Source organism: Notolepis coatsorum (genome assembly GCF_963971535.1).
Source record: "Notolepis coatsorum genome assembly, chromosome: 7".
Lineage (NCBI taxonomy): Eukaryota > Metazoa > Chordata > Actinopteri > Aulopiformes > Paralepididae > Notolepis > Notolepis coatsorum.
Window position 1 is genome coordinate 133,501,945 of NC_140171.1, and position 26,262 is coordinate 133,528,206.

Below are 26,262 nucleotides of genomic sequence, written 5' to 3' on the forward strand. Positions count from 1 at the left end.
CCGATACCGATATCAACCGATATCAACCGATACCGATATATGCAGGGTTTCCCCCCAAAAAAACGGAATAATTTCAGGTAATTAACATTACATATCTCTTGTCGTGTAATTAACACAACATTATGCATACTTTGACAATAAATAAAATAATAATTTGTTCTTACTTGCTTGCCTGGGTAAATAAAGGTTAAATAAATGTAAAAAAAATATATATATCGGACATCCCTAATTATAATGTTATCATTGTCACTTTTAAACCGTCTATACTAGGGTAATTAAAAAACAGTGGCCTAACATAAAAGACAAGATAATAACACGGTCAGTTGTGTAGGAGAACTAAACTCATCGGATCATCGTCATGCATCCTGAACAACGTCAATGTATGATGTAATCGTTTTCATCAACAACATGGTTTAGATCCCCTCGTGCACATTATTATTCCATCTGAGCTGCAGTATGAGGGACTGTCCCCTCTGTGTCCCAGGCCATTATGCAAGCTGCTGTGGCTCCATTGAGAGTCCATCATGTTGGCCAGTAGTGACTCGGCAGTTGGGATGGACTAATTGGCTTGTCATTCTGCTAGTTAATAGGGCACTGAGTGGGCCATATGGTCAGGCTGTGGGTTAGGGGGGTGGGGTGGGGTTGTGAGAGGCCATGCCCGGTTTGAGGCCCTATCTTGGGGGTTATTGTTAGGGTTAGGGGGGGGGGGGGGGGGGGTGAGAGGTCATGCACGGTTTGAGGCCCTATCTTGGGGGTTATTGTTAGGGTTGGGGGGGGGGGGGGGGGGTGAGAGGCCATGCCCGGTTTGAGTCCCTATCTTGGGGGTTATTGTTAGGGTTAGGGGTGTGTGTGTGAGGCCATGCGCCTACAGTAAACTAGCAGGAGTGTGCAGTCTCCCCGTCTGCCGCCAATGGCTAGGTAGAAAACCTGGGTTTTGTGGATTCTCTCCATCTCTCCGTCTTGCTTTTAACCTTCTGTGTATTGTCGCAGTGAAGGGGTTAACCGTTTGGTAGTGCATGCAAACATGCATGGATGCACACACACACACAAAGCTCCAGTCTACTGTAGTGTTGTACTGCAGATGACGTGTGACAGGTTGCCGTTCGGGGAGAACTTCATGCATAATGGAGCACATCATTTGGGCAAGATAAGCACTTAGAGCAGTCTCCCAGGGGGGGGCAGTCTAAGGTTACCGCCGGTAGTGTGATAGTAAAGGGTTAACCTTCTGTAGTGTGGCAGTGAAAGGGTTAACCGGCTGTCATGTGGCAGTGAAAGGGTTAACCTTCTGTGTATTGTCGCAGTGAAAGGGTTAACCGTTTGGTAGTGCGGCAGTGAAAGGGTTAAGGCTCACAGGGCCCAAAGAGAACAGAGTTCTCTGCCCAAAGACCTAAAATACAGCTCTATTCCAATGACAACGGCAGACTTTCATAATGACGTTGTGAGAGGAGAGTCCACAATGCACCGCACACAGAGCATTGTTCTTCCGCGGTGAGAGGCAGCCGGCTGTGATGTGGAAAAACCCTCTTGTCTTGGTAACACCATACCATAGCATTAGCTGCGCTAACGTTAACTGGTTCCCGGTCCTGCTGTACTGGTGTTAGTGTTGCCAAAGACTATAATAGCTAGAAGGAATCCACATTACAAAAACAATGCGCGTTGCATTCTGGACTCCTCACATGAAAGTCTGTTCAATGTATTTCTGTGTATTAATCCCATCTGATTATGTGCTACATTCAGTGGAAGTTTGTTCATGGATCCTAGGTGGGTTTTCATCAAAGAGTATTGTGGAGTTGGGTTTAAAGTTATTTATCTTTTTCTTTTGTATTATTAAAATAATGCAACTCCCCTGCTTATTCATCTGTATACTGCTGTGAAATAAGTTGTGATGATAGTGACACATGAAACAAACAAAAACAAGAAAGATGCCATTGCAGTTGTAATTTGGACAGTCTGCTTTCAGTTTGAGAGTTCTGGGGCTACGGTCACATGGTGGCAAGTAAATAATGCAATTGAATCAGGATCACTCGCGTCATAATAATTCAATCATTTATAGAGACAAAGGTTATACAGTTGTATGGCGGTATAGGTTCTGCTCGCAAGATGCTCTCAGTGCAGATCCATGCAAGCCTGCATCCAGAGACCAGGAATAACAAGCGCCTCTATGGGGACATACAGAGCAGAGTGATGTGATGCAGTCAATTGAGACATTAAGCCAGCCTGGCATGTAGAGAGCATATCTAGATAATAAAATAGATTGATGCAGGTAGAGGCTGGATCAATATGGTGGAGTTTAGATGGATGAAGAGATTTCATGATGCATTGAATCGTTGCCTGAATAATCGTAATCGAAATTAATTGTTGTGAGGTCGCATCGTTACACCCCTAACCCCTATGAGATACTGCACTGCATTAGGCTCGAGATAATTAGGTTTTCTCTGAAAGGCCTGGCAACCCTTTTTTACAACATATCGATACCCTGACTTACTATAAACGAAGAAACTGACAAACAATAGAGCTGAATATTTACTTGTATATCCTACTTTAACTGAACCCCTTCTATTTTATTATTATTATAATAACTTTATTTTTCTCTTTATTTAAATGTTTTATTACTTTTTAGTCGTTTTACTTTTTTCTATCCTTATCTATTTATTATTTCCTTCCATCTCCCCCCCCCCCCCCCCCCCCCCCCCCTGAATAGCGAGAGGCACGACGTCCTATTGACGAGAGTTTAGCCATTTTATTGATTGTGGTAATGGTACGCATTCTGATCAGCTGGTCAGAATGATTGGTGCATACGACTTCTGTGTCCCGCATGAACTAACTAAAAGCTACATTAAAAACAGCAGAGAGAGAAAATAAACAAAGATTATCAAAGATAAGATTAAGATAAAATAAGACATTCCATTATTGATCCCCATGGACCAATTGAACACAGCACAATATTGATGTATTTAAGAAAATCCTGCATGGATTACCTTGAACATTTAACGTATCAGCCGTATTATGTTTTCCTTTCAATGCAACCCAACTCATGTAATTGGAGTAAAGGATAAGAAGAAGCAGACTACCTCAATGGGTTGTTGTTAATACCATTCTATAATCCACACCAGAGCGACAACTGCTTTCAGGGTCTAAGCGGAAAGAAGTTGTATTATCAGAGCTTGTGCAATATTTAGGCAAGGCTGAAGAGTAACAAACATGTTAAACTCTCTGTACCGGAGCCAATTTCTACCTCTTGTTCCATTTGTCCCACAGGTGACTCAATCGCTCTCCAACTAGTAACTTGTGCTAAGACAACAGCGAGGCGTTCAGTGTCCACTAATTCTGTCAGAATACAGCCCAATATGACCAGATAACCCTGTTCGCTAAAGAGGGTGTTAAATTCTACCCTACAGCCATGAGAGATTAAGGCTGTGTCTCAGGCTACACAGTCTTGTTTTTGAACACAAGAGCTACTCCCGGTCTCTCACTCTCTCGCTATTCATTCTGGTGTGGGTCACCCGGTCCACAAAAGACTCTCTACCTCTTCCTAACATACAGTGATGTCATTACCGTTTCTGTTTAATTCTCTAAGTATATACTTTGTAAATGCCTTGTTAATTAAGAATGAAATAAAATAGCCCAAATACTGTATGTAATGTAGTACATCTTATAGCAAAATACGGTATGCTAATATTAAGCATGTGAGCTCTGCTTCTGCTAAATCTTTACAGACTACATTGTTTATATTGTAAACAGAATTACAAGAGATTGTAGACAGTATACATAGTAGAGGCTGCTATAGGACTTTTTCTTGATTTGGATTCCCAACCACTTGAAAACCACATTATCTATTCTATGGTCGAATGGAAGTAGCAGCAGTCCCCCAGACCAGTTGAAGGCCTATAAACCCCTTCCTGTCCCATACCCATGCACGCTGTTTCCTTGGGCAGGCTGGTATTTGGGACAGCTGCCTAACGGTTTATGGGCACAAGGCCATCTGTTTCCCCCCCCAAGGGGCCCATGCTCAAGGACTACCAACAGTGGTGTGCCATCCACATAGTCAAAGTTAAAGGAACGGTTCACTTTTGTTTTAAAAGTAATTTCATTCCAATCTAAAAAACACTGACACCAGTGTTTTGGTTCTCTATTAGAAATTGTTAGCATTGCAGGGCGGCTAGGTGGTGTAGTGGGCAAGGCACTCGCCACCAGTGTGGAGACGCTAGGATTCGCGTGTTCGAATCCAGCTCTCCACATTGTTTTCAGTTTAGCTGGTCGTCCGCAGTAATACACATTGGCCGTATTACGGGGAGGGAAACTGAAGGGTGGGGATCGGGCGTTGTGAACAAGCGACTCCTACAGGTCGGTTGGTGCGCCTGCGCAGTAGAATCAGGAAGTGTCGGGGGCAGCGTGAGCCTCCCACGCGTTACTCCTCGACACTGAGAGATCGAGCTGCGCAGGTGAAAAGATGCGACTGCTGTTACCTCAAGTACCGGAGGGGACTTGTGCTATGTATGACTTAGTCCACATTGCAGCCGGCTTGTGGGAGGCAAGAAACAGCGTTCGTGACAGGGGAGGGTTGAATTGGATGATACGAAAAATTGGGATGGGAGAAAAATATAGAAAAATGGGAGAAAAAGTGGATAAAAAAAAAAAAATGTTAGCATTGCTAGGGAAGAGGGTCCAATAGCTATATCAGAAATGTTGAATGTCCCTATTGGGATTGAAGTGCAAACTTTCACCTAACTTTCACCAATCTTCACTTAAAAAAAAATAAAAAAATAATAATAATAATAATAATAATAATAATAATAATAATAATAATAATAATAATAATAATAATAATAATAATAATAATAATAATAATAATAATAATAATAATAATAATAATAATATTAATAATAATATATATAAAAGGTTACTCTTGATCAAACAAAGATGAATGTCCCTATTGGGATTAATAGTGCAATAACTTGCTTTTTCACCAAACTTCACTTAAAACAAATAAAAATGTGCCTCTTGATCATCAATGAATTTCCCTATTGGGATTAATAAAGTGCAAATCTAACTTTCACCAAACATAACTTTTTGTAAAATAAAAGGTGACTTAAAAAAAAAATATTTAAATCGTCCTAAATCATTAATTCGAATTAATCGATAATATCGATTAATCGCCCAGCCCTAGCATTAGGCTTAGGGAACAGCCGCACCGTTAGCCTACCTTAGCGTCATTCACTGGAAGTAGGTGTGCCAGTGTAGCCTAGTTCCCAACAATCACAAAATACACTCCAAAACTTTCCTGTAAACATGTTGTGACCTGTGTATTTACCACGTGGAGAAATAAAAAAAAAAAATTATAGACATTTTCTTTTCTAAGCAGATATTCTATATTAGGGGTGGACGGTATAAACAGTATAAACGGTATGAATTTGCGCTATGGTATAGATCTCAAGACGGAACGCTTTAATGCCTGAGTTTCTATGTGTAATGTAAACTGCAACGGATCCAATGGTCTAACATGCTTTGCATCCTCGCCATTCTGGAATGCCCACATTGCGCTAAAATCTTAAGTAATGTTAACTGTTAACTCAGAAAGCTAACGTTAGCTCCACTCCTAGCAGCCTGTAGATGTAGCCTCAGCAAGCTAACGTTGGCTCCACTCCTAGCAGCCCTCTCTCTCACTCCCCCCTCCCTCTCTATATCTCTCTCTCTCTCTCTGCTAACAATCCTGATTCGATTCTTGAACCTATTTCATTCCAAAGGAATATATTGATGGACATTAGCTATAGTATATAGGTCAGCAGCTGTAACAGAATCTTGGTTCTAGATTGGTTCCCTGCCTCAGTTCCCTTCCTGACTGCAACTACCTGATTGGTTCGCTGCCTCAGTTCCCTCCTAGACTGTAACTACCTGATTGGCGGCTGTCTCTTGTTCCATTCTGCATCCCCAAATTAATTGACCTAACTCAAACTCTGCCCTCTGTTCTTGATCCTTCAAATCACAACTGCAATTAAACCAAATGTTTACTAGGAGGGGGGAAACCATTCTTATCTTATGATATTAAGAGAAAGCAAATAAGTATTTCTGTCTCAATGTTTCCCTCTGAACAAAGACAAAGACGATCATGTTTACAAAGGGGTGGTGTCAGGGCCAGGTTAAAGGTCAGAATACTTGTTTAATAGGGAAAGAGGAGGATGTATTCCTCACAGTTTTTAGAATAAGAGACACTACTGGATACATACAATCTGTGAACTGACCTTGCCTTGTGTACTGTAACTACACAAGGGTCAGCAGTAGCTGTCAAACCTGTTGAACAGGGTCAGAAGTAGCCGTCTTCTGCTATTTATGGGCCAGTCTAGGCTTTTTACCAATATAGTGTTATCAACAGTGCTGCCGATGAACAATAGCAAAGTAAACGCATAAATGTGTGGCATGTTAAAACAGTGTTCCATATTTTGGTTCTAAAAGAACAAGCCTATTTTCTATCGTTGTTTTGAAGGACATGTTGATATATCTAACCAAGCCACTTCAACTCATACAGAACGCAGCGGCCCACCTGATCTCCAATCTACCAGTCAGCCCACGTTACTCCACTTCATTGCCGCATGAATCTGCGAGGTGAACCTCATCCCATTTCTGCTTTGCACTAGATAGTACTGTACATTAGTACACTGCATAGTATTGTGTATTGTATATTATATGGTAACTCAGAACATTGTACATATGTCTATACCGAACACTGTGACCTCATTCTCTTCTTCTAAATTCATGCTATATTATGTTATTATGTTATTTGATACTATCTTGTCTAGCACAGTCTCTGGAGCGTAACAGTAAGAAGCATTTTGTATGAAAGTATTCTGTACTTCTGTATGACAACTATTAAAGAACTTGAACTTGAACCTACCTCCAGTCAATGGTCTCTTACTACCTCAAGACCCCTAAGCTCTGCATCTTCTGACCGCCTCAGAACCACTCGAAGCCGGCTATTGCTCCACAATGGTGGAACAAACCTCCCACCAGCACAGGTGAAACCAATTTTACGCTATTACAATATTCTCCATTAAAGGTCAGGGCTATCGGTTTGGCAGGGTTAAAGGCCAGGGCTACCCGTTTGGCAGGGTTGACCAGGGATTAAAGGTCATACCTGTTTGGGAGGGTTGGCAGTAGCTCTCTCCTGCAGGAACTCAGGGGGAGGGATGGCTATGACCAGACTGGGCGGCTTCTTGCTCTTCAGACGGCTGTCTGATTGGTTGCCATAGGGAGGAGGCTCCTCCCCTTCCTGTGATGACATCTAGTGAGAGTTCTGAAAATGTAATACAAATTATTTGTCATTTGGTAATTGAAATATTCACAAAGGTAGCAAAAGAGTATTAGTGTGCAACCCGAAAAACTCGATCAATTGGGCTTTGACACTCTTGGATGTAATGTACCATCTCCACTGCTCAGGTGATTGGAGTTAGGGAATCCAACATTGAGTTGTGGGCCTCAGCGGCTGAGAAAGTAAAGGCCATGATCTAGCGGGGTGTTGGTCCTGAGGGGTCCTGGGAAGTGGGGGAAGAAACGTCTTTTGTAATGTCAATATCATTTTATTTTATATTTTGTTTTTATTATTTCTATTTATTGTCATTATTATTATTGCTGTTATTGTCCTGTGAAGCCTTATTACTGTATTGTGTTTCGTCTTGTTTCATGTGAAGGAAAAAGAAAATTCAAACAATTTGATCACAAAAAAGTCTTTCATGAAAAACGCCATGCCTCTTATTCCATTTCTGTACAAATATGTTGTTTTGTGCTTATAGATGCATTATTTATTTTGAGACTGAATATCCACACTAGCTAGTCCAGTTGTCACGAGGTTCAGCTACCAGAAATGAACAGACAATGCCAGAGGTGGGGACGGCATATACCGTGAATAAGAGCTCAGTCAACACACGTATGCCAAGTAAAAGCTGCAAAGTATTCTTGGGGGTTACTTCTATTCTTGAATGTTTGCTATATAAAATATTCAATAAGTCAAGCGGTATACATTATTTTACTGATGATTTTTGGGAAAGACGAAAGAGTTTAAAAAACGCATAAAAGACTTTGTAATGCCATAAATTGTTTGTGTGAGATCTTACAACCAAAATTGATTTTAATTCTGGTGCAGACCTTCTAGCAGTGGAGAGGGTTCCCTCTCCAATTTCTAGCTTTAGGAAAGAGTGGTGCATATTCACAAATATTGACTGAACTGTCCTGGAGCCAGTGCATGTGAGCGGATCGGAGCGTGAGCGGCGCGGGGCGCGGAGCGGCCGGTTTTGACGTGAGCGAGGAGTGGGTTTTAAAATGAGTCGGCGCGACGTCCGGAGCGAGAGTTCTCCTCCGCTCCAATCCACTCCAGGCCGCTCACAGTGGTTTAACACTGTTGATGTAATATATACATGCAGTACAATGTCAAAGCAACAGATGGCGATGTACAAACATGAAGGCCATTTTCAACCAATGAGAAGGGTTCAGGCTTCGTCACTGTAGAGACGCCCACCATAGATATCTATGACGCCCACACTCACTCTCCTGTTAGAAAAGGTATCGACGCCATTGTTGTTGACGTTAGCTTACATGCTAACGTTAATGGCAGCGACATAGCATTGTGGCTCGGCTAGCCTATCATCGCTTAATAGAACTAGTGAATGGATAAACAACGTTATTTAACATTGCAGAATGGCTACAATTACAATGCGGCTCAATACAAACAATTGTTAAGGGGCCCAGGGGGTGTAGACTGTTGTAGTTTGAGCTCATTTACACCATGCTCCAAAAAAGAAAAAGAAAAACTGCCGAGCGATCTGGCGCGGGGAGCGGGGAGCGCTCGATTCAAGGTGAGTGGGGAGCGAGCGGAGAGCGACTTGGGGGCGGGGTCAACATGAGCGATTAGCGGAGCGGACCAAGCTTTAAAGAGCGAAGAGCGGATTTCTCGGCCGCGCCGATCCGCTCACGTGGTCTGCCTGGAGCACAAGAAGAACATCTGTGAATTCTTAGAATTGGTACTATTCCCCTTTAACATGCCATGATAAAAGCTTATCAACAATCAACCAAGTGCCAGTAGAACTAAGAGTGACAGAGTGACTGTACACACGTTGAAAGGTCATAGCTGCTGAAGTTGGGCCTATGCTCACTGGGAGAAGCTGCTAACCTCAGCCTGATTCACACGCTATTAGTCCATGGGCCAGATAGGGTGACCACCTGTCCCGCGACTCGCGGGACAGTCCTGATATTGGGCCGTTTGTCCCGCGTCCCGCAACAACAAAACAATGTCCTGCAATTCAAAGATATAAAAAAAAAAAAAAAAAATTAATTTTTTATCTTTCAAAGATTATTATTTAAAAAATGTTTTAAATGTTGTTAATTTAATGCCTCGTTCCAATACCCTCTTATATTTAAAATAAAAAAAATCGGGCGACGTCACAAACCAATGCATTGCGCAGCCGAGCAATAGTATCCATCTGCAGGACCACAGCACTGACAGATTCAGGACCGCGACACTTTGCGGACCCACACTCTCCAGACCCTCGCTCCCATTGGCTGAGTTGGGTCACGTGACCCAAATCAGCCAATGGGAGCGAGGGTCTGGACTGGAGAGTGTGGGTCCGCAAAGTGTCACGGTCCTTAGTGTGTCGGTGCTGTGGTCCTGCAGCAGGATGCATCTCCAGCCGAGGCTGCTGAGCAGCTCACTCGAGTCGCGCTGCCTGTCACCTGTCTGAGCCGGTGTTCTGCGAAATTCTACTACTCTGCTGAGAACTGCTGCCGTAGCGCGAATCGCCTATATGTTTGGACAGCTGGGTGACGTCACCCTATAGTTCACTCCGAATTCCAACAGGTGTACCGACATTTTATCATCTACAAATACATTCGGCTGCAAAGCCAATTACATGCAAATATTTACATGCATATACAGTTCAAAAGGTGCAATGAAAAACATATGTTTAAGATATTGTTTAAGATATATCAACAACAAGACTCAACAAGACGTTCGTCAGCAAGGTGGCAGGATATTATTGTAGTGTGAACGATTGTGGGTCATGCGCATTTCGCAGAACACCGTTTCAGATGATCCCCATCCCCACCGCTTCACCATCACCCATGGAGGAGAGGGGGACGTCACATAGTTGTTCAGAGGAGCGCCTCTTCAGCAAGTCTGGCCCGACTATTATTGAGAACTGAATCAGAGGGTCGGTTTGTTATAATAACAGAATACACGGGGAGTATCGCCGGGACACTGTCCAGAGGGAGGGGGCAATATAGAATCCGGAGGCTAATATCCCCAAGGAGGTGAGTTTAATAAGATTAATAACAAAATGAGCTATATAATATAGCCTACCGTCTGCGTCGAATATGATATATAGGCATTTAAATAATAAATACATTTATTTAATTTTAATTAGCAATAACATTTTTTTTTTAATAAAAATTAATTAATTAATAAGAAATTTAAAAAAATATATATTTTTTTTATATACTTTTTTTTTTGCACTACCTATCTTTGTGAAAGTGGCTTCTCAGCTCTGGTCCAGCTGAAGACAAAGCGGAGGAACAGATTGGACATTGAGCATGACCTCAGAGTTGCTTTGTCTACCATCACCCCAGACTTTGAGACTCTTGTCAGGACCAAACATCCCCAGTTATCCCATTAGTTCCCTGGGATGTTAAGCTAAGAAGTCTGCTAAGAAGGATATATTATTTATTATTATTATTTTATTTCATTGTGTTTTAGCCCTTAGTTGCACTTTTGTTGCAACCCCAGTTATCCCATTAGTTCCCCCAAACTTACTGTAGGTCTGTTATGTTAAGCTAAGAAGTCTGCTAAGAAGCATATATTATTTATTATTATTTTATTTCATTGGGTTTTTAGCAATAGTTGCACTTTTGTTGCAACCCCAGTTATCCCATTAGTTCCCCCAAACTTACTGTAGGTCTGTTATGTTAAGCTAAGAAGTCTGCTAAGAAGCATAATTATTTATTATTATTATTTTATTTCATTGGGTTTTTAGCCCTAGTTGCACTTTTGTTACAACCCCAATTATCCCATTAGTTCCCCCAAATTTAGGTCTGTTATGTTAAGCTAAGAAATCTGCTAAGAAGCATATATTATTTATTATAATTTTATTTCATTGGGTTTTTAGCAATAGTTGCACTTTTGTTGCACTTTTTTGTGTTTATTTCATGTTTTGAAAGATTGCGTATTACTGCATTTTTTTTACATAAATCATAGTGGTTCAAAATTTTAGGTCGCGACTTAATGACTAAGGAAAATGTTGGGTCCTGAGGCTAGACCAGTTGAGAACCACTGACGTAGAGGACATCTGTCAATGTTTCACAATATTGTATTTGGCATCATTTTAAAGGGGACTATGCCATCTTTCATTCAAGCTAAGATGTGAATCTTTCTTTATTTTTTTTTATCTACTTTTTCTCCCATTTTCTATTTTTCTCCCATCTCAATTTCGTATCGTCCAATTCTACCCTCCCCTGTCTCGAACGCTGTCAGACCATGCCTCCCACAAGCCGGCTGCAATGTGGACTAAGCCTTACATCACGTGTCCCCTCCGGTACTCGCATCTTTTCACCTGCACAGCGCGATCTCTCAGCGTCGGGGGTCAGCCTTTGGAGGGCACGCCGCCCCCGTCGCTTCCTGATTCTGCTACGCAGGCGCACCAACCGACCTGTAGGAGTCGCTGTCCACAACGTCCGATCCCCACCCATCAGCTTCCCACCCCCTAATACTGCCAATTGTATTAGTATGAACGACCAGCCTCTGAGCAGGTCCTAAATTATAATTAATTATTATGCGGAGAGCTGGGCTCGAACCCAGCGTCTCCTGCATTGGTGGTGAGCGCCTTGCCCACTGCACCACCTAGATGTGAATCATACAACAGATGTGAATCTTTCTGACCAATATAGAGGTCACTGGAGCTCTTTGAACAGTCAATAACAGACATTTTTACACGATTTCCGCCTAAAGGTGGCGTAGCTGAGATTGCGCTTGTCACCAACACACAAGATGCTGGGTTCGAGCCCAGCTCTCTGCGTTGCCACCAGCTTGGCTGGCCGTTCACACTAATACAATTGGCAGTATTAGGGGGTGGGGAAGCTGGCGGGTGGGAATCTGGCGTTGTGGACAGCGACGCCTACAGGTCAGGTCTCTGCGCTTGCTAAGCGGGGCAGGACTTGGTGGAGATAGCGTGCCCTCCCACGCGTTACACTTCACCAATGAGAGTCCTCGCTGCCAAGTGAAAAGACGTCACTGGCTGTCGGCGCACGTCTCGGAGGAAGCGTGCGATCGACTCGGGACTCCCTTGTACCGACTCGTAGGAGAACATGCATACAGCAGCCAGGTAGGGGAGGGGGGGGAATTGGCACAACGACTAATTGGGACGGGGAGAAAATCAGAAACAGAAAAATTTAATTAAAAATTATATACTATCTTTTAGCCTTGTGTCATCTAGGAGCAACAGGGACACAAAATACAAAATCTACAACACACTCAGGACCATAAGGATTCAGGAAATGTATAATATGCCTATGCTATTTCTTGTCAGGGGTGATTGTGAGCCTTAAATTAGAAGAGCAGTACTAGGCTCCTATTAAACTACCGTAATTCCTCTAATAGTAACCGGTATTCAATTAAAAACCGGGTCTCTATTAATGACCGGGTGCACTGTTGAGCTAAGCAATTATAAGCCGGCCTCCTAATACAAGCCGGGTATATTTTGTTGTTGTTGTTATATGCTGGCCTGGCTGTGCAGTAAATACCATGTTTACCAAGAGAGTAAGCCTACCTCAGAATTGTATAAAATGAAGTTATTATTATTATTATTATTATACCAGTATTGTGATTGCACTATTTTACTTTATTTGACTTTTTTTGACCACCTGTAATTGCACTGTTTACTACCATATTTCATACAGTACTTGGTTTCAATAAATGAACCCAGTACATTTTACTGGGTTCAAACTGACACAAAATGTTGATTTATTCATTATGATCCGTTTGAAAATTAGAAATATAGGCCTCTCTCTTATACATGCCTCCTCCTAATACAAGCCTGGTATCCGCTACAGTTGAAACAAATACAAGCCGGGGTTACTATTAGAGGAATTACGGTATACAGAACAGCCACTAGGACAATGTCACAAAGTGGTTGCCTTTATCATACATATACAGGACATAAAGGACACCACAATGAGATAAGGAACCACTTAGTTTTATAAACAACCTATTAAACAGAATAACATTATAAACTAAATTAACATTGAAAGTGAATTATACATTTAATCCCACAGTATACAGTATATTGTTATTAATGGGAATAGGCCTATGTCAAGATCTGATTATAGTCAGGCTATCACGATCTGTGTGTACTTAAGATAGAGTTGAGATGGGTAACCTAGTCCAGAATCACCCAATAATGTCACTCAAACTGCTCGTCTCTCTCATCCTCTGACTCGAGTTCGAAGTCAGGTTCTGGATCATCCTGCAGTTTTTGGTTGCTGCATGTCTGTAACTTGCACATACCTGTGCATGCCAGTCCATTTTATAACATTTACATTTACATTTAGTCATTTAGCTGACGCTTTTATCCAAAGCGACTTACAAGTTCTGTACGACAAGTCATCAGGAAGGGGACAAATCTATAAGCTGAGAAACAATGTTCATCAAAGTGTTGAGTGCTACAGTGTAATAATAAGCATGTGTTGAGTGCTACAGTGTAATTATTATAAGTACAGTATGTGCAGCTTGACATTTTGCATGAACGGACTAGGGATGCACCGATCTGACTTTTTCAGTCCCGATACCGATACCTGGGTTTGGGTATCGGCCGATACCGATCCGATACCTATTGTCCAAATTTGTTTTCCAAAAAAGTTAAAAAAAAATAAAAAATAAAGATTTAATGCAATTTTTTTTTATATATATTCAAATATATTTTGTTTTTAAGAATTGTAAAGGATCACAAGTGTGTTTTTGATTTGTTGTAAACAAAGACAATAAACTTCATTCATTCAATTAATAAACTGTATGCCTCACTGTCACTGTGGAAGAGACTGGGATCATTCTTTTGTGCAAGGCAACATCAGGCTTGACTTAAAACATTACTTTCCTAACTTTCTTATAAAAATAAAAATAAATATTTTTTTCTTTTTACCGATACCCGATCCAGCTATTTTACTGATATCGGCGGCCGATACCGATACCAATATCGGATTGGTGCATCCCTAGAACGGACACACTTGCATGTTAGCAATTCCAGGACTGCATCTGGTGCAGGTGGGGAGCGCATCCAGCATGGCAGGAGAGAGGTGCAGGAGAGAGGGGCAGGAGAGTGGTGCAGGGCAGGAGAGAGGTACAGGAGAGAGGTGCAGGAGAGAGGTGCAGGAGAGAGGGGTGCAGGGCAGGAGAGAGGTGCAGGGCAGGAGAGAGGTGCAGGGCAGGAGAGAGGTAAAGGAGAGAGGTGCAGGAGAGAGGTGCAGGAGAGAGGTGCAGGAGAAAGGGGTGCAGGGCAGGAGAGAGGTGCAGGGCAGGAGAGAGGTGCAGGGCAGGAGAGAGGTGCAGGGCAGGAGAGAGGTGCAGGGCAGGAGAGGTACAGGGCAGGTGCAGGGCTGGTACAGGGCAGGAGAGAGATTTCCTCCATCTGTGAGTAGGACACGCTGTGACCAAGTCGGTTGAGGATGATTATCAGCTCTACATTCCCTGTCAATGACTTGACACTGAATGGCAAAACGATGTGCTTGGAAGGTTTGATCTTTCCACTTTCACTGCATATACCATGTCATGGCCAAATGACTGTATGAGCCGCAAAACTCTCTGGGATGCATGATCAGGATCATTAGTGCCAGAGAGTAGATAGCACAGGAAGACTAAGTGATTCTGAAAATGACAGGATATTCTGCTTCTGGTTTGATGTCAGGTGGCCAGGCTTGAGGAACATCTTGAATCTTGATGTCCTCTCTCAGCTTGATGGCTGTGTTGGCTATGACATCTTGGGCACTGGCACTTTTCAATGTATGCAGCTCCCTTTTAAGAGACTGGTTATTGTTCTGGTGGAAGAGTGGAACCTCCCACAATACAGAGAGAGGCTGCATGGCAAAGTGTTGTACACAACCTGTGAGGAAACCTGCTACAGGTTGACAGATGGTGGGTGTCAAGAAGTAGCAGAACTGCAATCCACACACGAAGAAGCTGACACTTGCCTGCTCCTGCATGCTTCAGATGCTGCAAACATGGGCTCAAAAACAGTCATCATAGCTGAGGACACTGATGCCATGGTGCTTTGTCTTGCCTTCCAGAAGGACATCACCTGTCCCATCTACATGACGTGTGGGACCCAGAACCGCACACGATATGTGAACATCAGCAAACTTGCAAGCTCAGTTAGAGACAGCCTAATTGGCTTACACGCCTTCACTGGCTGTGACACTGTCAGTGCATTCGCTGGCCGGGGGAAGCTGAATGCCCTGAAGATAATGAAGAAGGATACTTCCTACCAAGAAACCTTCAGTGGACTAGGGCAGTCATGGGATGTGAGTGAGGAGCAGAGAATTGAGGAGTTTACATGTCACATGTACTCTGCTAACAGCAGCACGGTAGAGGTGAACCAACTGCGCTACCAGCTCTTCTGTACCAAAAGGGGAGAGGTCGAGTCCAGCCAGCTGCCACCATGTAGAGACTGTCTCTTCCTGCATGTTGAACGAGCCAACTATCAGGCAGAAATCTGGAAGAGCAGTCTGCAGTCTAACCCTGTGGTCCCAAGTCCTACAGAGCATGGATGGAAAGAAGATGGTAAGCTGGCAATTTACTGGATGCGCTCCCCACCTGCACCAGATGTAGTCCTGGAATTGCTAACATGCAAATGTGTCCGTTCATGCAAAATGCCAAGCTGCACATGCTTATCAAATGGACTGGCATGCACAGATATGTGCAAGTTACAGACATGCAGCAACCAAAAACTGCAGGATGATCCAGAACCTGACTTCGAACTCGAGGAGTCAGACTGAGGATGAGAGAGACAAGCAGTTTGAGTGACATTATGGGGTGATTCTGGACTAGGTTACCCATCTCAACTAGGGATGGGTACCGAATTCGGTTCTTTTGAGGTACCGAACCGAAACACGTCGGTACTACCGAGTATCGATTCAAGTGAGATACAAAAAAAAAGAAAAAAAAAGAAAAAGAATTACGTTTTATTTTATTTTTTTACCTTTTTTCTTTTCATGTCAACGTTCACACGCACAATATATGCTTACCTAGGATTTGACTTGATTCAACAACAAAGCAGTTGGAGCAATGGCAAGCCGAAAACGGTCAAAATTGTAGTTATTTGAAGTTAGGATTTTTTTTTCGCGACTGAGGTAGGTAAATAATTTTTTTTTAGACTAAAGTACCGAAAAAAGGTACCGTTGGGTACCGGTATCAATTCACAGGTACCGGTACCGTATCGGTTCAAATGTGAAAGGTACCCATCCCTAATCTCAACTCTATCTTAAGTACACACAGATCGTGATAGCCTGACTATAATCAGATCTTGACATATTCCCATTAATAACAAGATACAAGATTCCTTTATTGCCACACAACCAGGTTGGTGGTATTCGTGATCGGTACAGAGTGTATTAAGCTCTACAGTACATAAAACTGGAACATAGATACATTTACCCCCCCCCCCCCCCCCCTAAACGATACTCTATACTGTGGGATTAAATGCATGATTCACTTTCAATGCTAATTGAAACAACAAAGCATGTTATGGTGTAATTGTTTTAACCTTGGTGTATTATACATCATTTGAAAGGTAATGTCATGATCTACCAGAATAAATGATCAAATAGTTAAAAAAAAGTTAAATGAAGGGGTCTTTCATAGTAAAACGATTCCTTCCCATTCTAGGTGCTCTGGTTAAAAAATATTATTTTGGTGACCAGTGGCCATCTTGAAAAAATTATTCTGGATACAGTGAATGATAAGACATCAACATCAATCCCTTAGTCTTTAAAAAATAACTCCTCTTGTCTCTGCAACTGTCTCTCTGTTCAGGGACACAACAATATTGTTGAGGAGGTAAAATATGACCATCTTCCAATCTTTTTCAATTACAGCTAACGGCAGCCCAGACAGTCCATCCTCACAGCTCGATACTTTTCATAGCTTCACTTGGAATAATGTCCGCAGAAGGGGCTGCAGCACGATATCTATAGTTAGGCAAAGGGGCGGCTAGGTGGTGTAGTGGGCAAGGCACTCGCCACCAGTGTGGAGACGCTAGGATTCGCGTGTTCGAATCCAGCTCTCCACATTGTTTTTCAGTTTGGCTGGTCGTCCGCAGTAATACACATTGGCCGTATTACGGGGAGGGAAAACTGAAGGGTGGGGATCGAACGTTGTGAACAAGCGACTCCTACAAGTCGGTTGGTGCGCCTGCGCAGTAGAATCAGGAAGTGTCGGGGGCAGCGTGAGCCTCCCACGCGTTACTCCTCGACACTGAGAGATCGAGCTGCGCAGGTGAAAAGATGCGACTGCTGTTACCTCAAGTACCGGAGGGGACTTGTGCTATGTATGACTTAGTCCACATTGCAGCCGGCTTGTGGGAGGCAAGAAACAGCGTTCGTGACAGGGGAGGGTTGAATTGGATGATACGAAATTGGGATGGGAGAAAATATGGAAAAATGGGAGAAAAAGTGGATCAAAAAAAAAATCTATAGTTAGGCAAGTCTATCCATTATATCTTCATGGTCTCGAAGCCTTGGGTTCCTCTGGAGTTGCGGTTTAGAAATCAATGAAAAGGCCCTGGGTGTCAGTGGTGGGAGTGGCAGCAGTAAGGAAATATGACACCAGACAAGTCAATAGCCTAGTTTCTACCACAGGGCTAAACAGGGCTAGTCAGGGGGTGTACCGGTTGTTCACCACAATTCAGAACATGTATGAAACCAGTCATAAATCCTCAGAATAAACTACAGGAGACTGAAGCTGTATTTGTGTGTGAGTGTGAGTGTGAGTGTGAGTGTGAGTGCGAGTGTGTGTGTGTGTGTGTGTGTGTGTGTGTGTGTGTGTGTTCCAGACAATTTGCCAGGGATATACTTCCAAATTCATCCATAATGTGATCTTGAGCCTCTAGTCTGGGAAGAGCCTTTAGTCCATGTCTCGTGGGAAGGAGGCCATTGGCAGACTACTGTGTGGGGGGATATTACTCTGGGACTGCTGCACCCCCCCCCCATAATGAAATCACCAGGACTTGGCTAATGGTGGGCTCGATGACGTGCTCAAGTAGCAGGGAGTCTGCTGTAGGCTGTAATCTGTCAATGTGGAGACCGTCTAGGTTCTCCACACAGGAGAACGATGGGAAAGGATTGGAGAATGTTTTTAGATCTTCTTGAGAGGGATGATATAAATCAAATACAATTTATTTGTAAGGCCCGACAACACACGTTAATGTCCCCATGGGCCGGATACATCTTCTTTAAACAAGTCAAGAAGAAACATCACAATAAATCAAGAACAAAACAAAAAACACCATGAAATCCAAAATAAAATATAAAATAAATAGATACAACACTCCCAGACTCCCAGATACTGCACGCGAAGGTAAGGAAAAACTCACAAAAAACCTAGCAATAGGAAAAAAGCACCACAGGTAATGTGGAGGGGAGAAACCTTAAAAGGGCCCTTCAAGGGGGGATCTCAGCTGAAACAGTTGGTAAGCATGTACTGTACATATACGATACGTGTAATGAAACACAAATAAGTACATATAACAGATATGTGGGCAACTGGGTGGCACAGCGGACATTGCGCTAGTCACAAACGCAAGAGAAACAGGGTTCGAATGCGACTGTCGGCATTGCCTCCGGCTTGGGCTGGCCGTCATACTAACTCAATTGGCAGAGTTAGCGGGTGGAAGTCGATGGGTGGTAACCAAAAACGAAATTATTTTTTTTGATCCACTTTTTCTCCCATTTTTCTATATTTTCTCCCATCCCAATTTCGTATCATCCAATTCAACCCTCCCCTGTCACGAACGCTGTTTCTTGCCTCCCACAAGCCGGCTGCAATGTGGACTAAGTCATACATAGCACAAGTCCCCTCCGGTACTTGAGGTAACAGCAGTCGCATCTTTTCACCTGCGCAGCTCGATCTCTCAGTGTCGAGGAGTAACGCGTGGGAGGCTCACGCTGCCCCCGACACTTCCTGATTCTACTGCGCAGGCGCACCAACCGACTTGTAGGAGTCGCTTGTTCACAACGCCCGATCCCCACCCTTCAGTTTCCCTCCCCGTAATACGGCCAATGTGTATTACTGCGGACGACCAGCTAAACTGAAAACAATGTGGAGAGCTGGATTCGAACACGCGAATCCTAGCGTCTCCACACTGGTGGCGAGTGCCTTGCCCACTACACCACCTAGCCGCCCTACCAAAAACGACTTTTAACGTTTTTTTGGCACTCAACCGTTGGCGCCCAATAACGACTTTTTACGTTTTTGGCACTGAAAGTGTTAACTCATTCAGCTCCAAACACAAGATTTCACGTGTCTCAAATCCAAGCGTTGAGCTCCAAACCCGAGATATCGCTTTTAGTTTTCTCATACTAGGCACTCGCGCCTTGCGAGTGTGGATTGGACCTGACAATAAGGTGCGTTTCCGTTGGAGTATGTTGGACTCAGCACTACTGGTAAAACGTAAAAAAAACTATAATCAAACCGACCGATGAGGAAACCTATTCGGCTCCGTCTATAGTCTGGAGTCTATAGTACCTCTAAAACAAAGGTAACGTCTATTTTACGTCTACTTTACCGAAACCCCATCCTAAAACATGCGTTTGTATGATCACAGCGTCGGAAAACGACCCCCCCCCCCCTGGCTTTGTGAAGAAACAAGGTCATGTGTTTACCTTTGACCTGGCAATAATATAGGTTTCAGGCGAGCAGCCGCGAGATTTGAGCATACGCTGCACAAAACACACTATATTTTACGATCTAGAAAACCAGCTTGGATTATTGTGAAACGGGGCGATGTTTAGCGTGGAATAGCGCACAAATGAAGGTATGTAGAAATGAAATATTTTGTCCCTGTTGGACTAAAAATAGTGCCTGTCAAATGAGCCATACTATTGTCTCCATAGCTATAATATAGAATATACGATTGGTCCGCAAACATCGTGAAAATTGTCAATAACGCTAGTGCCAGGGAGTAAAGATGGGAAAACAGCGTGGCAGTAAAAAAAAAAGTGATAATTTTAGTTTTTGAGGACTGCATACTCTTTTTGCAAACCAAGATACTATACTTTATACTTATAGCACATGCATGAGCCTGGTCTCTTTTGAAAGACATTCTGAATAAAGAGATTTCACTTTTAGTGCTAATGAAATAGAGTAACATAGGTCTGAACTTAGTTGTATAAAAATGTGTTACTCACATGTCCAAATTTCATAAAAGTCCATTCGGAAATGAGTGATTAGAAGCGGTTTTGGTCAAAAGAAAACGATTTTCGCATAATATGCACACCCGAGCCGCTAAAGGTCGGCAAAGTGCTGGTGGGCAAATCGTGCTCAAGAGGGCCCACATCATGCTAAGAGAATTTTTTATTTTTTTTATTATTTAATGTTAGTTTGTGTGTGTGATAATATTTTGTAATATTTTAATTTTATATATACTGTATATATAATATATATATATATTTTAGAATTTATAATAATAAAAAAAATTTAAATAGATATTTATCGATAATTTTGTCCCGATTTATTGATTGTTCCAAATGGCATATCGTCTCAGCCTTACTAACATCATCATCTCCTTTCAATGAACAGAGGTGCTCAGAGAGGGTGCACTCTCAAATGATACATCTGAAGCTGAAAATAATGAATCGACTGAATTACCGGTAACATCATTGTACTGGTTCTTTATGAACACATAAACAAACCATCCTTCTTAACACTTTGAGCGCCACTCACGGCTAATCTCGGGTTTACGATTGTGACGTTGAAAGCCACGTCACGGCTTTTCTCGGAATTATTATTGTTTTTTTTTATTAGCGATCTGAAATATCATATTGCATCACGCGAGCCTACCGTTGGAGATCCAGAGGCCGCCGGCGATCAGATGTGAAAAAAGCGCCCCCTATCGTCTCCCAGATGGTAAATCACCCTTTTGGAATGGACTCAATGAAAATGGATGGGGGGAAAAAAATATTCCAGTCCACATTTTCCAGTCCACTGATGCAGCCGGAGTTACCAGAGTTCATTCTGGAGCCTCTGAGCCGCGGCGAGCATGGGTTATACTGTACACACGTTGGATCAATATACTTATCGATTTTTTCGAATGGTGATCAGGAATTGGAATATACCATTTGGATACCATCTGATGTCAGGTAAGGAATCTATGTTATCAGTGTTAGGATAATCAGACTCGTTTTCATAGAGATATAAGCGTTTCCACTATATGTGATATGGCTGTTTCACTGTAAAAGCCATGAGGAAATAACAGCAGCGATTATCAGCGCACGGCACGAGCGTGCGTGCGCACACATATACTATCGACCATCTAGCGCAGGGGTCAGCAACCTTTTTGACATGGAGTGCCTGTTTGAAATATAGTTGTAACTAGTGTGCCTCAACAATATTCCATGCATCGTACATTTTTTCCCTCATAATCAGGTATTTTTAATGATAATTTTTACATTATTACATCATTATTGTTATTGTTATTATTAACAATATTATTATGATGGTTGTATCAACCCTAAATCTGAGTTGGGGGGGGGGAATGCAATGCAGACAAACAGCTGCATACAGTGCGACCATTTCACTCACATTTGCCCATTCATTTTTGGACACATCACACACACTGTACGTGTGCTGTCATAGCTCCACCTACAGGCCTAATGGAGAACACCAGGATGTGAATAGAGGGTGAATGTGAGGTATATCGTGTAAATAAGTTTTGATTGATCGCAAGACTACACCAGAACTTAAAAATATTGAGTTCAGTTACTGTGCATTAATGTTTTCAGTTTTCAATCCATAATAAGTTAAAAATAAGTACACAACCACATTATTTCAACCTAATAAAACTATGTTTATTGTCATTGTTTTAAGAACACAAGTTGACTTGGTAAAAAAAAAATGCAAAAAAAAATGGCTTTTAACATGTGCAATGTTCAATGAAATAGAAAAATAAATAATACAATTTGTTGATTAATCCCACTGGTCACAATGGTGACCGTAATAATGTTTTTGTTATAAGGCTCTGCAAATGTTACTGAAAGATGTAGCAATGTATTTCCAGCTAAATTGAAATAATAAACAAATAAAGGGTCTCAATTAAATATGTGGTAGTAAAAAGAACATGTGGGAGGATTTCAACAAGATAAATGCGAAAACAGTGCAAAATATTTCACTATAATATTTCAAAGCAAAAAAGAAAAAAAAATATATATATAATATTTTTTTATTTTTATTTATTTTTTATGCTGCCCCCTGTGCCTATGAAAATGCCCCTGCGTGCCTATGCAGGCACGCGTGCCTACCCCTGATCTAGCGTGTATTTGAAAATGATTCATAAATAGACCGACAAATGATAACGTTCTGAAATATTCCAGTAAAAGGCGATTATCAGGGAATGGTGTTTTTTCTTCTAAACAGAGTAGTTTTCAAAATGCTATAAAAAGGAAATGAAGCGATAAAAACACAATCTGCTTTGCCAATGTTGACTGGAAAATGATTCTTTGATAAGCTATGGGCAGATTAGACGCATAGCATAATTTAAAACATAGATTAGGCGATATTAACGTTAAGTGGACCGTGGCATCAACAGGGTAAAAAGGAAAACACGGCGTGGCGCTCCAAGTGTTAACAGTTTGTTTTGCCAGCCATTAACATTGGAAACGCTGTTGAATGCCAGCACCGACTTCAATGATAGCGTTGTGAACGCATAATCTCTCTCTTAAATTATGGCTATGTGTCTAATCTGCCTGTCGTTTATCAATGACTTGTTTGCAGTCAACATTGTCGAAACGGATTGTTTTTTTATCGGTTCATTTTCGTTTTATAGCATTTTGAAAAGCCCTCGTTTTCAAGGAAAATATATAGATTCCGTGATAAACGGCATTTATTGGAATATTCTAGCATACACAAAAACGTTGTCATTTTTCGGCCTATTTATGAATCGTTTTCAAATAAGCATAACTGTTAAGCATGACAGATTGATTGATTGCAAATTGTATTAACAGATTGCAGAATGGGTACAATACAGTACAGCTCAATACACACAATTGTTAAGGGGATGCAGACCAGAGAAAGACTTTTGTCTTGTTTACATCAGGGTCCCCCATTTTCAATTCATCATAACATATATGACATTTCTTTTTAAATTACCTTTTTTCAACTGCAAAGTAAAACTTTGTCAACATGTTTTATCTTATAAAATAAAGTTCAGTCTGTTCATCTCATTTCAATAATTTTTATTGCAGAACATGGTATTTTCTCAAGCAGACAGATGTAAACACTGTAATCTGTGTTGCACCTGACAAACTGAACTGTTTGTATTACAGTCATATTCCAACTTAACTGAATGCACATGTGTGTGTGGACTACTGTACTATTACAGGTATTGAAATGAACAATGCAACTTCCTTATACAAAAAAAATTAAAAATAATAATAATTATGAATAATTAAATATCGATATTGCGGGAAATAAGTATTGAAAACGTTTTAAATATTCAGAATCGATATGTATCGAAAAATCGATATTTTTGACAACACTACACCAGGTGTAAAGTCTGGAGCGGCTTCATAGACAATGAATTGGGAAAGATGGTAAAGCTGACACTGAGAACCAGTGGAATGTTCTGTGTATATTATGGACACATTTTCTGTTTCAGAACTGAGAACACTACCATAGAACCAAGCTCAATTGTGTATAACTCAATATTCTGTGGGTGTACAAAACCTCCCATTCATTGTCAAAGGGGCAGCGCCAGACTTCAATGAATTGGATAAAAAGAAAGAAAACTTTATACCTCGTCTTTCTTGTACAATGGTCTTTCAAACAACTTGCAAATTGCCAGCAATAAAACAAAAAGCCAAAATAAATGTATGCTATACATCAAGATAGAAAAATATATATAATTTTTTTTTAATATATAAAGTGCACAGCAGGTCTTTTTACATTTTATTTAAGTCTTCCAGTTGGAAAGGAGCTGAACAGTTTAAATGATAAAGAAAAACACAAACTCAGTGGTAACAGGCTTTGCTATACATCAAATGGCTTCATAACATAGACCCAACTAATCGATTATGAAAATAGGTGCCAACTATTTTTTTTTAATCAATTAGTTGTTGCAGCCGAAATGTTCACAAATATTGTCTGAACATTCCTAGGCCACGGAAATAACATATTGGAATTCTTAATTTGGGTGGTGTTGCCCTTTAACTCTTTCAGTGCCACTCACGAGATTTCTCGTGTTTTTTTATAGGTGGTTGCTAGCCACTCACGAGATTTCTCGGAATTATTATTATTATTATTTTTTTGCGATCTGAAAAATTATTGCATCACCCGAGCCTACCCGAGTATTGCCGAGCTGCGCCGGTGATCACTGTGGAAAAAAGCGCCCCCTGTCGTCTCCCAGATGACATAAGTGATTTTGGAATGGACTCAATGAAAATGAATGGGGGAAAAAATCCGGTACTCCACATTTTCCAGTTCACTGATCCAGCCGGGGTTACTAGAGTTCATTCTGGAGCCTCAGATCCCCGCGGATCATGGAGATCCACTGTGTCGTGTTGGATCCATACACGTATCGATTTTTTCGAATGGTGATCAGGAATTGGAATATACCAGTTGGATACCATCTGATGTCAGGTAAGGACTCTATGTTATCAGTGGTAGGATAATCAGAGTAAGTTTGATGAAGTTATAAGCTGTTTTGTGAAATGTCTTCTTTCGGTTTCAATGTAAAACTCTGAGAGGAAATCAACGAGGCGATTATCCGCGCGCGGCCGTAATGTGCGTGCGTGCACGTATAATATTGATCATCTAGCGTTTATTTGAAAACGATTCATAAAAAGGCCGACGAATATCAACGTTGTGGAATATTCCACTAAAAGACGATTTTCATAGAATGCTCCAGAATGAGCTGTTTTTTATATCAAAACGGGGGCTTTTCTAACTGCTCTGAAACGGCAACGACGCGATAAAAAAAACAATCTGCCTTCACAGCACTGTCTGGAAAATAGTCTTTGATAATGCGATGGGCAGATTAGACACATAGCCATAATTTAAAACATAGATTAGGCGATATTAACGTTAACATTGGCGCGGATGGTGGCATTCAAGCGGTAAAATGGAAAACCAGGCGTGGCACTGAAAGAGTTAAAGTCATGCGTGTTTTGAAAACAGTGACCGTGTGCAAAGAGATGTTCTCCAGGCAGGGTTTCCATTAACAATAGACATAGTTTTAGGTTATGAGGAATGACCCACCCAGCTGGAACATAACCCAATGTATTATACTAATATAATATAATATCCTAATATAACCATGCATGTGCCATGCTGGTGTGTTGGCTGTGTGTGTGTGTGTGTGTGTGTGTGTGTGTGTGTGTGTGTGTGTGTGTGTGTGTGTGTGTGTGTGTGTGTGTCTCTGTGTCTAAAAAGCATGACCTCACTCTCTAGGCAAGACTATATTACACTGGTGGTCCAGGACGTACCACACTGAGATAATTTAGTACAATTTAGGATGAGCTCAGTTTCCCGCCTGCGACCATAGATCATCCTGCTGATTCTCTGATTTCCTCAAAGCGATCGCGCACAAACAGACACATCACACATAGGGCAAACGCTGAGATCTCAGCGAATACAACTCTGATTATCCCAAGACTTGTAAAATAGATTCCTTACATCAGATCATTCCAAAAATCGATCGCTTTTATTGATCCAACGCTACATACTGTACATATGTATTCCACGCTGTTCTGAGGCTTCACAATGAATCCGATCGGCTCGGGTTACATGCCTGAGAAGTAAAATGTGGATTCCAGATTTTTCTTTTCTCATCCATTTTCATTGAGTCCATTCCAAAAGGGTGCATTACCATCTGGGAGACGATAGGGGGCGGTTTTTTCACATCTGAGCTCCTACAGGGGCTGCATACCAACGGGAGACTCGGTTGATGAAATATGAATTCAGATCGCTAATAAAAAAATAAAACGCTAATTGTCGTCGTGGGCATTCAGGCATTGGGCTGATAAAACGTCTTA

General features: G+C 41.7%; 1 protein-coding gene across 1 annotated transcript in view; it reads right to left on the reverse strand.

The window, feature by feature from the left end:
* Nucleotides 1-26,262, reverse strand: part of LOC311232229 (inactive rhomboid protein 2-like) — a 142,733-nt gene that overhangs the window by 78,350 nt on the left and 38,121 nt on the right. Inside the window, exon 3 of the mRNA XM_084318958.1 lies at nt 7,130-7,288. Within this exon, the coding sequence (XP_084175084.1) occupies nt 7,130-7,276 (147 nt within the window). The 5' untranslated portion in view covers nt 7,277-7,288. The remainder of the gene's footprint in view (nt 1-7,129; nt 7,289-26,262) is intronic.